The sequence below is a fragment of the Thermobia domestica genome, chromosome 8 (assembly GCF_964235325.1).
Source record: "Thermobia domestica chromosome 8, izTheDome1.hap1.1, whole genome shotgun sequence".
Classification (NCBI taxonomy): domain Eukaryota; kingdom Metazoa; phylum Arthropoda; class Insecta; order Zygentoma; family Lepismatidae; genus Thermobia; species Thermobia domestica.
Window position 1 is genome coordinate 44,810,208 of NC_137461.1, and position 16,683 is coordinate 44,826,890.

General features: G+C 34.2%; 1 protein-coding gene across 1 annotated transcript; it reads left to right on the forward strand.

Moving 5' to 3' along the window:
* Window positions 1–234: 234 nt before the first annotated feature.
* LOC145692855 (uncharacterized) lies at window positions 235–15,484 on the forward strand. The gene is made up of 2 exons (XM_081768374.1): window positions 235–416; window positions 12,117–15,484. The coding sequence occupies exons 1-2, from the start codon at window positions 351–353 to the stop codon at window positions 15,414–15,416; spliced, it is 3,366 nt and encodes a 1,121-aa protein (XP_081624500.1). The 5' UTR covers window positions 235–350; the 3' UTR covers window positions 15,417–15,484.
* Window positions 15,485–16,683: the final 1,199 nt, after the last annotated feature.

Genomic DNA, 16,683 nt, shown 5'->3' on the forward strand with positions numbered 1-16,683 from the left:
TGGATCAAACAACATTCCTTATTACATTAAATTTTATTGTCAATCCTAGCGAGTCTACTCTAATAAATGAAAATACTTAAAGACATGTTTTCTTAATGCTTATGCTCTATGATCATAAGCATCTCATGATTTATACATCAATCGAAGAAGTATAAAGAAAATTGTTCCTCTAATTAGGTTGCTTACACTATTACACTAACTCAATTTATAAACAATAAACATTTTGATGTAATTTTCCTCCTTTCTAACAGATATTTGTGTTGTTCTAACAACATACGTATGAACGAAGACGTATATTGGAAAACTAATCTCATATTCACGTGCTAGTATGTTGATTTATTGAGTCATCAATGACAATCACCATGATTTGGTTGTTGATCTTCCTGTTTGGAGTTCAAAACACATATGAGAACAAGGTAATTAGCAAATAGAGAATTTCAAACGTATTATGCTTATCATTTGCAGTGATTAAGGCTTAAGATGTTCGATTTACGGAAAAGAAAACTTTATATAGGGTGTCTCAAAAGTCTCCTGACATATAGTAATTATATTATTATCAGAGTTACAACAAAATGTGAAAAGGGGAAACCGTCTCCAAATATGATATTTTCAATTTAAAGTGAAGGATTGTTGTTTTTTTTTTTTTTTAATAAATCGGACTAGCCGTTTGGGCTGTACTGTCTTACTGTCTTTTGCGCTAACATGTCGAAGGCCAGCCCCCGTTTCAAACAGTAATTTCATAAACTTATGTTGTGGGTCCAGGTAAATGGCAACGTTGCATTTTCATTTAACATTGGGCACATAAATGAGTGTACAGTCCAAACATCTCGTTCGATTAAAAAAAATCCATCACTTTAGATTGAAAACATCATATTTGGAAATGGGTTTTCATCTTACATTTTGTTGTAACTCTCATAATAACAGAGTTACCCTGTCAGGAGGACTTTTGAGACACCCTGTATATTTTCCTTGTCTCTGTGTATGACCGTCCGTCCGGTAGACAACAATAAATCTCAAGATTATTTTATGGGTTACCATCAATTCTGGCCAGGGTAGACGTTCAAAACTCAGAAATCGAATTCGTTGGTTGGAAGTGATCCAAGTAGTTGATAATAATATACAGACAGTTGTAACTTCTACTTACTTAAACTGTACATGTGTTGATAATACTAACATTAGTAATAAATTTGTGATAAATTGTGTAAATTGGATATTTAATATAGGGCCACATTTTCGCTGCTATTAGCAAATATTATGTCCCTACAAATGTTAGAAAACTAAATTCTACTTAAAATTATATATATATATATATATATATATATATATATATATATATATATATATATATATATATATATATATATATATATATATATATATATATATATATGACTTACTATAAGCCTGTCAAATTGTAATTTAGAAGATATGTTTCAGGTTCACCTTTGTACACATAAGAACTCTATTGCTGCTACTAGTTTGAAAACTTAATTTCTCATAATTGCAAATACAGTGAAGAGTTCTTATAAAATAACTCCCAAAATGCAATGAAATTATTTAGCTAAATACGTAAATAAAATTGTATAGTTAATTAAGTTAATCTTTATTCACAGTAAATTATATAAGGGCATTTTAAAAGAAAAATAAAATTTTCAATGAGTTTCTAGTGATAACTCGTCTAGATTAGGCCTAATTTACAATTTTGTTAATGGTTGATTTTCACTAGCTATGTAATTTCTAAATTTTAAACAAAAAAATTCACATTTTAAAATAAACGTTGTGCTTAGATGTTTACAGGCATAGTTTATGAAATATTAAATTGTTATTTTCAATACATGCAATGTTAATATACATGTCATTAAAATACTGTAATAGTCTTGTATGGATTCTATATATATATTGTAAAATACATCACTACTTTACTCTAATATTGGCCCATAAATAAATAGAAATTTCTTGTACTATTCATATTCCATAATTCACATTTCACTACTTATAATAATTCTCGTAATATTTATAACAATTATTTAAATACATATATATCTTCTCTGGGCCACTAAGCATGCATTTGTACCAAAAATCAAAGTAGGAAAATAATCAAAGCTAAATATTTGTGAGAATTATTTTTGTAAACACCAGCAAAGAATAATTTTAAATGAAATGAAAGTATCCGTTAAACTGTACTTGTTGCATTGATATTTAACTACTGTGACTACATGTGCAATAAAAAGTATTGTTCTACGTAATAAAACTGGTTTGAAGAATTTTGTCAATACTGTAAATTTGAGGTCATTGAATTAAAAAAAACATATTCTCCAACACTTTTTGATTTATCCAGAACATTCTTATCTTTTGTACAGTGCTCAAAACAAAATTGTACGGGTTAAATTCCAAAGTTGGTCGTCCGTTTCCAGCAAAATTTTGAAAATTTACCGCCAAGAAATTGATAATTTGCTCATTTGTGTGCTTGATAATAGGTAAGGAGGGCGCTTCTTCTTCTTCTTCTTCTTCTTTTTTAATAGTCCGTTATAAACATTTAACTATTTGGCAAGCGGAGGGAACTACTTCGCTTAAGGTTACCGCGTGCTTGTAACGTAAAGTAACGAGCATTTGTATTTTGAACATGGCTGCGAGTGTACAGAGACGCTCCATTTGGTATCATTATGCAGGCACGAAATATTACAATATTAATTTTAATAAAATGAGTCCAAACTTCCCTAATCTTCCCTAATCTAATCTCTTCTAACCCGCCCCTACCTTACTCTACTCTACTATACTCTTTTACAGTCGTCCTAAAAGTTGACGATTTTCAAATTTTCGTAGCTGTTTTTATGCTTTTTTGTCGAAAACCAGGCGGATGTCCAACTTCGGAACAAATACCAATTGTACAATGTAAATCTGAAGTGCGATAGAGACTTACTGAACGAGAAACCTGAAATTATTCAGAGTGTGTTTCAGGATTACAGAGATAATAATGCCTCCCACTCAGAAAAACTTTAGCCCAAATATTATCGAAACAATAATTTAATTATATTTTGTGGGCCACTGAGCATGCATCTGTACCAGAATCAAAATAGGAAGATAATCAGATCTAAATATTTGTAATAATTTTATACACACAAACAAAGTTTATAAAATATAAGTATCAATAATATAAATGTCCATTAAACTGTACGTGTTTCATTGTTCCATTGATATTAATTTTCTGTGATTTTATTTGCAATAATATGTTACATTCTGCGGAACAAAACTGGTTTGAAGAATTTTTATCAATACCATAATTTTTAATTCATTGAATTGAAAAAAAAAAACAAAATTATATTTTTATTCGCCAAGACACTTTTATTCTGCTAAGATATTAATAATTTAAATACGTAGTAAAATATTGTACAATGCTCAGAAGTACAGCCATTTTACTTCGTGGAAGGATAAACTAAAATAAACCTTGCCACAAATCATGTTCGTTGCTATTTTGATGCTTTCAAAATATAACTTCCACTTAGTAAAAGTAATTTGAACTACACTATTAAAACTTTCCTAACGTTATATCTAGTTTCACCTTGATTTTGAAGAAAGTCTCAAACAAAATAATGTTTTAGCTTACTATACAGTACTACTCAAGATTTTCTAAACAGCAAACAGCAACAGATGAAACAAGTTGTGTCACTGATACTTTTTCAGTTGTTTTCTTTAGTAGATTTCCCTCCACAGATTCAGTTCAGTATTTCCTTTTGGGTTTACTAATTAAACTTCAGGTGTCTAACGCACCTTACTTATGCTAAAACTAGCAAAATTGCAACATATATTTAGAAGAAGAAATTTTGCACGACTGTCTTTGTTGTTCAAACAAGATCAAGTAGCTAGTCTCAACCCCAGGCGTTTAGCAAATCAGAAGTTAACATACCTGTTACCATGGCAACGTTACATTAAAACTTACAGAAGGTCGTTTCACGTTCGTAGTAGCAATTTCGAACACCAGCAATGAGCACGTGTTCACAGCAGGGAGCAATCAGAACTGGTAGTACGAAAGTATTGTGTGTTTACTTGTAAAGACGACGGATAATGTGAGCATGGGTGGTTACATGGGCACCGAAAATCGCAGTCTTCTGGAAGTGGTACACTTATGGCCTTTCCGTCATTGGTCATCGTTATAGCCAGATAATTAAACAATGCAAAACGAGAGCCTCCATCAAGAAGGGTATCAACGCAGTGTTGAATCGCCGAAAAGCATGCACCGTACCTGTTACTGGAACCAGTCAAAGTGGACCTCGAACATATCAGAAGCCTAATTGTCCTTCCCGTGTTGTGCAGAAAGTGAGCTTCCAGCTGCCACGTGAAAACTCGATTAACACAAAGAACGATTGCACAGGGAGTAAAATGTTCTCCCGCAACTGTAAATTGCATCATTGGCAAAGATTTATAACTCCTGCCGAAGCAAAAGGCTCAAGTTCATAAGCTGCCTGCTTCCCATATCCAGAAGAGGAAGACCAACAGCCGAAAGCTCTACGAACGCCATCTGGCTGATGACCGCTGGAAGTATGAAGTGTCACTGTAAAAGCATAGGTGTATCTGTAAGGATGTGACAGAAAAGAGAGGTCCACGTGATTTCAGAGGTACGACTGGGTACGTGAATGTGCTGAAAGCTTTCCATGTGGGATCATGGTTGTTGATGATTACTGCTATAACGGCGAACTTTCATTGCACAGAGTGGCCAAAAAGGCTAAGATCAATGCTGTCTATTACCAGAAGAACATTTTGGAGCCACTCTACAGATATGATATTCCTTCTCTCTATGGCAGCGAGACGTCTCGCGTTGTCATCAACCAGAACAAGGCATCCAGTCATACGGCAAAGTCCACGCAGGCATACATGAATTGGATGGCACGTGAAACGGGTATTCATTCAATACCCTTTACAGACATTTCTATTAAATCTTCCGATGTCCCTCCCATGGATTTTTGTGGGTTTCTGTTGTGGAAACAGGCCATGAGAAGCAGAACTCCCCGCACAATTGAAGGTTTTAGGAAAGCTTGTCAGGAGAAATGGGATCATTTGGACCAAAGTGTTCTTTAACGCAGTCTTTTACAATGAAACCTGCGCTGCAGAGACTTACTGTAAGACAGGAATATTACCTGGAACACAATATCTGGTGGCATCACAGTTTTTCTTAAGGTGAGATGAGGTCAAACTTCGTTACCATGGACGTAAAACGACCTTCTGTAATCTCCTTAGCTTTAACAATAATCGAAGTTTTTGAATGAGTAATTTAGAAAATATTTATCACAATTAACGAAATCAATATTTAGAATAAGAGAATACTAAAATAATATAAACTCACATAATTTAGATGAACTTTCCTAAATATATGTATTTCGATGGGTAACAAACTTGATCATTAGTATCACTACGCCCACATATAAGATAGTTACACTAACTAATTGACATAAACTAAAACTTGAAAATTAACTAATTATTACTAATTATACATGAAATTTGCAATAAAATATGATACTACTAATGCTATAGGAAATATTAAAAATGAGATTCCTACATGTTCCTCTAGCTCCGAGAGAAAAAAAAAAATATAAACGAATAAATTGTAATCTATGAGTGGGAAAAATAATTTGTCTATCAATTATTTTATACAGAACAAAAATCTAAATCTTTTATTTCTGTCTATTTTATTATAAAAACTTTTGTCACCAACATATATTGTATGAAATAATTTATTTTATGAAACAACTCTGTATATAAATTACATTTATGTTTTCCCTTCTATCTTTTGTTACTGTCAATGTCTCATTTAATTCACTTTATAGTTCCTCAGCAAGTCTCTATTCTTCTCTCCAAGGTTTACTTCACTAGACCTTTTTTTCTATATTAATAAATCGAGGTACTGCTTTTAGTTCTGGATCAAATTCCTGTCCCTTTTTCTGGAGAATCCGAATGTGCAACAAGAAATGGTGCTCTTTGTTTAAAATTTTAAAATTACCCCGATAATCTGAAAGGGGTGGCGATAGGGTGTTGCGTTTGGTATTATTGGATAGCTTTTTCAAAACTTTTTAACACGGGGTTTTGTTTTTTTGCTGTATATTTCGCGAGATATTGGACCGTTTCGGGATTTTTTCGGCACCCTGTATGTGTGACTATTAGGAACTTGTTTAACTATTAAAATATATGAGTAACTGTTAAGAGTATATGGCTCATTATTAGAAACATGTGAGTCACTGTTAAGAGTGTATGTGCCATTATTAGGAATATATGAGTCACTGTTAATAGTATTATCCCAGTGTAACGAGAACTTCTACAAAGATAGATATTATCTGCTACTTAATAACATATAGTTTTATTTACAGTGTGTAACTAAATAAATAATCTATTCCAGCAAAACTATCAATCCTACTCTATCATATTGTCATCGAACGCCATGCAAAATGGTTATTTTCGATTTTTTTTTCGAAAATTAGAATAGGGGAGGAAATGACAAAGGAGAGAGTAATTTGAGTAGATGCTGTCTTTCGTCTACATTATTTAATATCTGTTTAGAAGAGATAATGAAAAAATGAAAAATGAAATGAAATCTTTGAGTTTTACGTCCCACGGTTATGCCGGTTAGGCTAAAGGAGAAAGTGATGATGAGTAATGAATGAAATGGTGGAATGAAGAAAGTGGGAGGAAACGGGAGAACCCCGAGAAAACCCACGCACATGGTGTTTGTCCACCACAAGGTTCACTTGGCGGGGCCTGGGATTGAACCCGGGACCCCAAGCACCAGAGGTGAACGCTCTACCACTGAGCCACCGCGGCCCCAGATAATGAAAAGGAACCCACATAATGAAGACCGCATTTCAATAGGAGGTAGAATGATTAGGTGTATACGGTTTGCAGATGATATGGCGCTTATTGCAGAATCTGAAGAGAAAATCTATAAGATATTAGAAAACTTGAAGAAGAGCTAAGAATATGGGATGAAAATAAAATGTTAGAAAGACGAAAGCCATGATTACTGGAACTAAGTGGTCGGTGTCAAATATAGAAGTAGGAGGGAAGAAAATAAAAGAAATGATAGGTTTCGATACCTGGGTAGTATTATGAGTGATGATATGAAGTGTGAACGTGAAATAAAAGCAAAGATAGGAATGGCGAAAGAAGCCTTCAGGAGGAAGAAAATACTATTTTGTGGGATCTTGAATAATGAGTTAAGAACAAGACTCTTCATAATGTGCTGTATGGATCAGAAACATAGACATTACACAAAAATCATGAAAAATGACTGAAAGCTTTTACATTTTGGGTGTGGAGAAGAACGGAGAGAATTAGCTGGGTCAACCGGAAAGCGAATAAGAGGGTGTTGGAGAAGGTAGAAGAGAAAAGACAATTTTAGATATTATTAAGAAGAGGATAGAATCTGGTTGGGACATAGGCTAAGAAATAACTGTATCATGAGACACGTGGTAGAGCGTATGGTGGCAGGAAAGAGAGGGAGAGGGCGAAGGAGAATACAATTAATTTACAATATCAAAACAGAAAAATCATACTTGAGGACGAAGAGGTTAGCGGAAGACCATGGAACATGGAACCCTGTCAGTTGCAACAAGTGACCTGCCAATAATGGTGAAATACGTATGATGATGACACATGACAATGTACCCTCAGACATCTCATTTTGTTAAGCTCTATTTACACTGTCAATTGGTATGATTTAACTCTGGATAATAGTAGAGTTACATGAAAATTACGTTTAGGAGTTAATCATAATTTTTTTAGTATATCTCATTAACTCTACAATGCATGTTGTGTTGCTGGTATTATAAAAGAGCTTATTCCAAGCACATTCTTTAGTATTAGTTTTACGTTTAGTAATTATCACATAGCATCGATTTTTACGTCCACAAAAAAAATCATTCTTGTCGATTTTCTCGAAAACTACGCATGAGGATTTCCACTAATATGCCATTTTGTTCAGCTTAATAAGATGCATGGTTAGTACGTATCTCATCTTTGGAAATGTTTATTTCCGTGGAACTCTAACAATATTGTTGACTTTGAAAACGTTATTTGAGTATTATTAAGTTACTAGAATATTAGCATTACATTCCCACACTGAAGCTGTTAAAGGCAGGGCCGGATTTAGCATTTTTGAGCCCCTAGGCCCAATAATGTTTTCCGCCCCCTAGTCTGGTTAAAGTTACTTTCCTAAAAACCTTTATTAAAAAATTATATGAGGCCTATGTGCTAATTGCTTAAACACCACTCCACGATGCAATTTTAGCATTGCAAATTTTCTGAGGAATTTACTTGGTTCTGGGCTTAAGAAAATACCGTTAATGTATTAACAAAAGATTGTTGAACTTTACCAACAATTATTTGTTCCAATGAACTTCAAAATCAGAATGCTTTATTAGCCTGATTTTTTTAACCAATTCAAAAAATATGTGGGGCCGCGGTGGCTCAGTGGTAGAGCGTTCACCTCTAGTGCATGGGGTCACGGGTTCAAACCCTGCTCCCGCCAAGTGAACTTTGTGGTGGACAAACACCGTGTGCGTGGGTTTTCTAGGGGTTCTCCCGTTTCCTCCCACTTTCTTCATTCCACCATTTTCATTCATTTCTCATAATCACCGTCTCCTTTAGCCTAACCGGCATAATCGTGGGACGTAAAACTCAAAGATTTCATTTCATTTCATTTTCAAAAAATATGTTAAGTTATGGATATTTATTTTTATTTCTAGATATTTTTTTTTTTACTTTTTTTCTCTCGGCCATGCGCCCCCTGGGAGCTTACGCCCGTAGGTCCGGGCCTATTGGGAAATCCGGCCCTGGTTAAAGGGAAAAGAAAATTCAACTTACCTATAGAGTTGATAACAATACGCACTCCCAGCTCAGAATAATTAAACGTATAGATTAATAAGAATACAAAAAATGAGCCGGAATCATTAGACACTGCCTTCAATAGAAATGGAATAGATGTAGTGTGGTTCTGTTGTTAAGTCCCATTGCACAGATGGCTGGTTCTTCCTAAGAACACATTCTGAAAAAATTAAAAGAAAAAAGCAATGTTCAAAACAATTTCAATGCTAACTGTTGGGTGTTTGAATTAATTCCCACTGTTTTTATACCAATGATAAATTGTCATTCCACAAGAACAAAACAATATCTTCTACTGAAAGTACTGTCCCTCGGCAGTTACAACCTTTTCCTACTTATCGGGTAATAAATGTATTCCGCGATAGGAAATTGCGGGTTCCTGTGAGGCAATCCATCCATCTAGCCAATTTTGGTTATCTTCGACAGTTCTGAAGTGTTTGTCAGAAAGGTCATGCTGCGTGGATCGAAACAAATGGTAGTCGGAAGGGGCGACGTCTGGTGAATATAGCAGGTGGGGTAAAACATCCCGTCCCAATCCTTCTAAAGTTTCTTTCACTACATTTGCAACATGTGGTCTGGCATTGTAATGAAGCAGAATCACTTTGTCGTGTCTCTAGTCATACCCCGGTCGTTTTTTTTTGAAGTGCTTGATTCAGATGCAGTAATTGTATTCGGTAACGATCAGCATTCATCGTTTGACCCGGTGGAAGCAGCTCATAATAAAACACACCGACGTGATCCCACCAAAAGCACAATATGATTTTCATTAGATGAATGTCCGGTTTTCGTGTTGATGTTGATGGTTCTCTGGGCCTCACCCATGATTTTCTGCGCTTGGGATTGTAACGAATGCATTTTTCAACCTAGGTTACAATGCGATGCAAAAACGACTTTCGCTTATGTCTGAATCAGCACTTCACAAATGGTTAAACGTTCGCAATATGTCTTTTCGTCAATTCATGTGGCATCCACTTTTCCACTTTCTGGATCATTACGATCGATTTTAAATGCTTTCTAACAGTTGATTCATCAACATTTAGAGTTGAGACAACGGTTTAAACGTCTGAGATGAATCTTCTTCCAGTAGTGCCTCTAAGTCTCCATCTTCAAACTTTTTTGGCTGACCAGGACTCACTTTGTCGTTCAAGTCAAAATCATTGTTTTTGAATCGTTGAAACCACTCTCTATACGTTGTTTCCGATAGAGCTTGCTCTCCATACGCCTCCACTAGCAAACGATAATTTTCTGCAGCAGATTTCTTAAGATGGAAGCAGAAGAGTAGCGTTTCCCGGAATGTTGTTTTTCAGGCACAAAACCCGCCATGTTCAAGACACTGAAAACAAATGTTCTTCTCACTTCACTCGAAGGTCAAATAGTGCTCTGATAGCCCAAGGATAGCACTTCCAAATAGATATGCTGTCACAGTCCGCTGTGCTGTAATAACACAACTACTGCCTTATGTTCATCAACAGCGAGAATTAATTCAAGCACCTAATACCTTTAAAGTGTGAACAACGAAAATAATGTGCATGTATTACTTAATAATAATAATAATAATAATAATAATAATAATAATAATAATAATAATAATAATAATAATAATAATAAAAATAATAATTACTGTGCTATAATATAGTACACAGCTAAATTAATAGATGTCTCTACATGCGCTACCTGCCCGACTGATGCCAATAGATGCCACTAGTGTTCTAGTTTTCTTATTTAAGTACCGTTTCTTATTTAATTTCTTTCCAAGATATTGGTAACTCTTAGCTATTCTAGCAACTTTTCATACAGGCTGCTTGCTAAGTTATTTTATTCATCGCATACTAGAAAACGTTACCGCTCAACATCACGAGATTACAACGCTATTGGTGTACAAGCTTTTCCCTCATATCTATTCCGTCTATCAATACAAAACTTGGTATACACATTTCTTATTCCCTATAGTATTTTTTGAGATACAATCGGATTTGTGCTTTTACCTAGGGCCACTGCAGAGGAGTCCAAAGTTGATGGGAGGGATTTCTGGAGGGAATTTTCCTGACATTTTCCCAATTTTTCCTGTTCAAGTACGTTATGGATCCCAATACATAGCATCTCTGGAAAGATTGTTTCATGCTACCAATCAACAATGATGATGAAATAGCTATTTCACTGAGAGTCTACGATTTTCTTTATATTAACGGTGTTAAAGGGTCCCAGGGACTTACTCCGTTGTCAGTGGCACCTAATTTGTTATGCATGAACATATCATTGTTATGTTTATCAAATGAACTAGGTTCGATTCGGATGTCCGGATGACATGTTCATGTCCTTTCTTTGTCAGAATTAACAATAACAGAGTCGAAATGCTGATCATACATCACCAGTGTTGCCAATTTGGGGAAAAGTCGCTAAATCTAGGGGATTCAACTACTACGATAGCTACAAAAAATAACTTGTGATTAGCGACTTTTTAAAGGGTTTTTAAGTGATGATTTAGCGACTTACAAATCTAGCTACTTTTGTGCTGCAAATAACTTATTCTTCTTAGCTCGAAATAGTTTAGATGTATGTCTGTTTTCCTTTCGTTTATTTGAATCAGCTCAAGCATCAGCAAGTTGGGCAAGCACACAGCATGTAGTCAAATCTACTTTACAGCATGTAATCATACTTTGATTCCTGTTAACATTTGCCCTATAACGGAGACCAATCCTAACCTTCAAATGCCCTTTAGTTTGCAGAGCTTCCGTTTGGAGGAACATTTTTGATTTCGTTGAAGTGAAATGGATCATAAAGGAAATATATATTCTGCTAAAAACGAAATTTTGTTAAAGTACTGTGATATAAATGACATAGGTTATTACTATTAGTTATATATGATTCATTCAATTACGTCTTTACTTATACGTTTTTTTGTAGCGTTAAGACTGTGACTTGAACTAATTTCAGATCTAATTTTATATATATATATATATATATATATATATGGAGAGAGAGAGAGAAATACGTTAAGTCCACGAATAATTTTTAGCGACCTTTTAAAACCCAAAATTGGAATAATTTCATCTCCCATTTAGCGATTTTTTTGTGTCAACTTGTTGGCAACACTGCACATGACCTCTAAAGTAAAAGCTATTTCGTCATACGTAGCGTTCAGAACATGGAAATTAATTTAGCGTTCCAAAAGCATATACTTCAATTCATCTCTGAGCTTCTTTGTGTTTTAGCTTAATAACCTTGATTTTCTTTCAATTCTTTCTTTGCAGAACTTCGAATCAAATCATTCCATACACAACGAGAATGAGAGTGCCTTTGGAGCTACTATACCTACCAACGATGAGATCACTCACGTTTTCATCTCTGCTACCATTCTCCGACACAACGTCATCATGGTTCTAGGAGCGATTTTAGAAAATCCCTCACTGAAAGTCACTTCCAAACTATGGGAAGCACTGAAAGATATCAAAGAAGGTCTTCGAACACGTGAAATAGATACTTTGGATGTTGTTGCGGATATGAACGGATACGTACATATCAACAATGAGCCACAACTTAAGACTTTCCTGACCAGACTTAGTAGGACAGCTCCGCTTAAATACGTTTCTCAAATTTTTACGGTGATACAAGGAATAGAAAGCCATGATTTAAACGTAGAGTATTTACTTTGTAAAACTCAAAGGTTTTTGTCCTTAAATATAATGAAATTTCCAAGTGAATGGAAGATCACTAGGTTATTTTCCGACTTAAGTAATCACATTAGTCAATCAGGTAAAATTTACGAGCAGCAACATCAGTTGTATGAAGGAATTTTCGAACTATTTAGAACTAACACAATTAAATTTAATGCTTACATTCTTGCCCATCTCCTACTTAATGTGAATATTTACGGAATGCCTTCTGATATTCGCGAAATACTTAAATTCGTAGCTCATAAACTAATCTTGCACGCAGAGAGTGTAGATGGTATTTTAGAAGAGATTAAACCCAATGAATTCAACTCATTGCACAGCATGCTTAGAAAGATACTTGTAAACATAAGAGACAGTAACAGAATACTCGATTCTCAAATTTTGCAACATATAACAGAGCTTGTACCGCACATCGAAAGAGACGGGATACAAATTTGTGGAGTTCATAAACTTCCATTAGATTCTAAGAATAATTTGGACAACCTTTTCCCTGAAGTAAGTCATACAGATCTTCCTGATGATGTCAGACAAGCTCTTAATATCATCAAAGAAGCCATTGACACAAATACAATTTCAATTATACCTAAATATATTCGAAGCATATACTCAGTACACAAAAGTAAACGTATAGGAATGATTTCTGTGTTACGAAAGATAAGTCTTAGTTTGTCCGATAGTCATCAAATTCAGCCGCTAATAAGATCCGCACTAATTCACCTCCGTACAAACTATTATCACCAAAAAGGTGTTTCTTTTGTTACAAGAACTACTACCCAAGTATTAAACCTATTTGAGGGATTTGGTTCTCTCGAACTTTCTGCACAACTTACGGAAATAGTGTTAAATACGACCATTATTATTTCAACAAAGCAAATAAATTGGAATAACGTAATACAATATTTTCCTTTTCACACTTACTTAAACCCAAGACCACTTCTTGTCGATCTCATGAAAGCAACACTAGAGAAAGAAATGATAAAATTCGAGACAGAAGAGATAGATGAGTTACAAAAGTTTGTAAAGGCTTTTAGTGTAACTCAATTTGATGCCAAATTAACTAAAAAGTACATGGAATCGTACCAAACCTTACCTTCTTTCAACAAACAACCTAGTATGTGCATTGCAAAATGTTTGGCAGTAAACTATAAGCAAGTGGACTCGGCGAGTGCAATTTTAACAGAGTCCAAATTAATGAAACAAGATCTCGTTCATATTCCTCTTAAGGCGATAGAAGGAATTCAAGCTGCCAAGTTACTAGAGAGCAGAGAAAAGAGCATGTTAGAGCTTGAACTAGTTGATAAAAGCGTTACTAAAACGTACAAAATAGATCCAGACGACCTTTTCAAAGCTTTTGATCCGAATGTGCCAACAGCATATTTGGAGTATCTGAAAACTATTATGTTAAGCCCTGAAGTTTTAGTGCTTCTTAAGGATTTTAACTTTCAGGCATACACAAAACGCGATGAGGTTCTTGCGGACTTACTGATGTATTTATGCAGACATCTTAAACGAGACGAGTTCACAAAAATATCAAAGGAAGTAATTGCCTACATTAGACACGATGGTCCTGGTGAAGAATCTTTTAAAATGTCACCCGTTTACATAACTACTCAATACAAGAACATTCAAGAGAATTTGACATCACTGTTCTTCTCTATAAGCAAGGAAGGTTTGAACAAGCGAGATGTCTTAATTTTAGAGGAAGTACTGAAACATTTCAAAAATGCCTCAGCAGCTAGTGGGAAACGTTGTATACGATGTGCATTAGATATAGGATCCACGATATATCAGATGTTGAAATCAATAAAGCCTCATTTTATTAATATTCCAATCCCTTTGTTTTATCCTCGTGCAGTAGTAAAGCCTTTTACGATACCTATCCCTGTTCTAGCCACAGATGAAGGAAATTCTTTAGTTCAACAAGATTTTCTTCAGCAACCTTTAACGTTTAGATCATTACAAACCCTCAATAAAAATGCAGACGAAGCTATCCGTCTTCAAACTGGAAGCAAAATTCAAAGATATGGGAAAATTATTCGAAATGTGTCCATCTTTGATTCATTTGGTTCTCCTGGAACAAGTGACATACATGCTGAATTAATAGCTGGGAATTCCTTTAACTGGCAAACACTTGTAATAGAACCGTCTGTTGTAAAAGGACTAGATGTTCTCAAGCAGGTAACATCAAAACGGGTTGAAGAAGTCCTATTACCAGAATCATCGTCAAGAATCAGATTTTTTCATATAAATTTAGGTGCTTCATTCCGTGCAATTCCTATTGATAAGTTACCTGAATCTCACAGAGCTATGATTGATAACCTTTTCCAATGGCTCGTATCTAATGGAGAAGTTCTTTCGAAACATCCATTCTCCATCGACATTACAGTTCATAACACAAGAGGGAAATTTCTTAGAGCAATGTTAGAAAACATTAAGTCTCTTTCGAATGTCCCTACGAGTATAAAGGATATCATTACCACAGTTTATCCTATCATAAACATTGAAGGTGAAGGTGCACAACCAATTGACTTTGTTGTACAAGAAGAAAGAAACATTCGTGCACATATTGCTGTAGATATTAACCAGATATTTAATAATCTGAAAATGAACTCTCCAAGTCATGTTGTTCAAGCCAAGGATTCAATATTAGCTTACATTCAAAATAATCCAAAATATTTGACCAAATTCTCAGAATTATATAATTTTGCTGAGTTCCAAACCAATGGACATATTTTGCAGAATCTACTTCTGTTCCTTAAAAATAGTAATAATGTTCCTGCAGATGTAAGCAAATTATCTGATGTAATCATTCCTTATGTAGATACTAGGGGTGTTGAGAAATCACCTTTTGTAATATATAATGACAACACCAATTAAAATATTGTATATTAATCTAGTATCTTCTTACACTATTGTGTATTTATTTACAAATATTTGAATATTAAAATTTCAATTGTTGTGTGAATTTCCTATGTAAGTAAGAAGTGCTATGGCATACTTTATAAAAATTTGTAGTATTGAAATTCCATAGATGAATGAATATTATTAATAAAGTTATTTAAAATATATATAGTTCCTTTTGAATAAAATTATTTCATGATTCCTACTAAATGCATTATAGTGTATTAGAGACATGTAACGTTCAAGCAAATCCCGGGTGTACAGTATATACAAAACCTCTAGTTTTGACAGTGCAGGAAACATATGTCTGAAAATAAACAATGCTAATTCTTGGGGCCAAAAAGAATATCATTTTTCTGTCACTACAGGACAGTGCAGACCCACAAACTAGACAAATTCAATGCATACAAAACAAAACAAACAAAATAAATTAATGTAAGTAAATCTATAATATGAACTGTGTATCAATGTATTAATCGCTTATTATACATCAGCAACAACTCCTATTACCTAGGTAAAAGTAGGGCAATTCAATTCTGCAATGATTGAAACATTCATTATATATATCTGTTCAAAGATTCAGATTAACTGCTGAAATCTTTCACCATATTCACCTAACACAGCTCCTAACTTTGTTGGAAAAGAATCCAAATATTGTGGAGAAATATATTTATGGCAATATGTTTCATTCTATTGCAACAGTTACTAAATTGTACATTCTGATCACTTCTTCCTGCTTCCCAGTAAGATTAATGCAATATTTCTTAAAGAAACACATACATCCTTCTCAACTTAATGAGAAAGTTTTTGGAATTTAATAGAGGACAAATAAAAATACCTTAATACCAAAAATACCTTTTTTTGCCATTTACGGAAACCTGTTCCCTAGGTACTGAAATATTCGCTTTTCTTTCTTCATTAACTTTACAAAAGCATAATTAAGATTCATTTTATATGTAGGAGAGCCAAGGTAAAGTTTTGTAGATCAACAAGCTGCTCACCTTTAACAGCTTTCTCCAGGAATAATTGACTTATAGTAATGCACCTTTTCTGGCATTAGTAAAATGCATAATCTGCTTGCAGATCCAACAAAAAGAATATTGCCTTTAGATCTAATATTTGTCATGAACATTATTTGCATTTTTTTATTCGTAAACAAGGTTTCAAAATTTGTCAGGCTTCTTTCATTTTTAGGACATACATAGTTGAAATTGGACTGTATGAATAGAAGAACGTATGAATG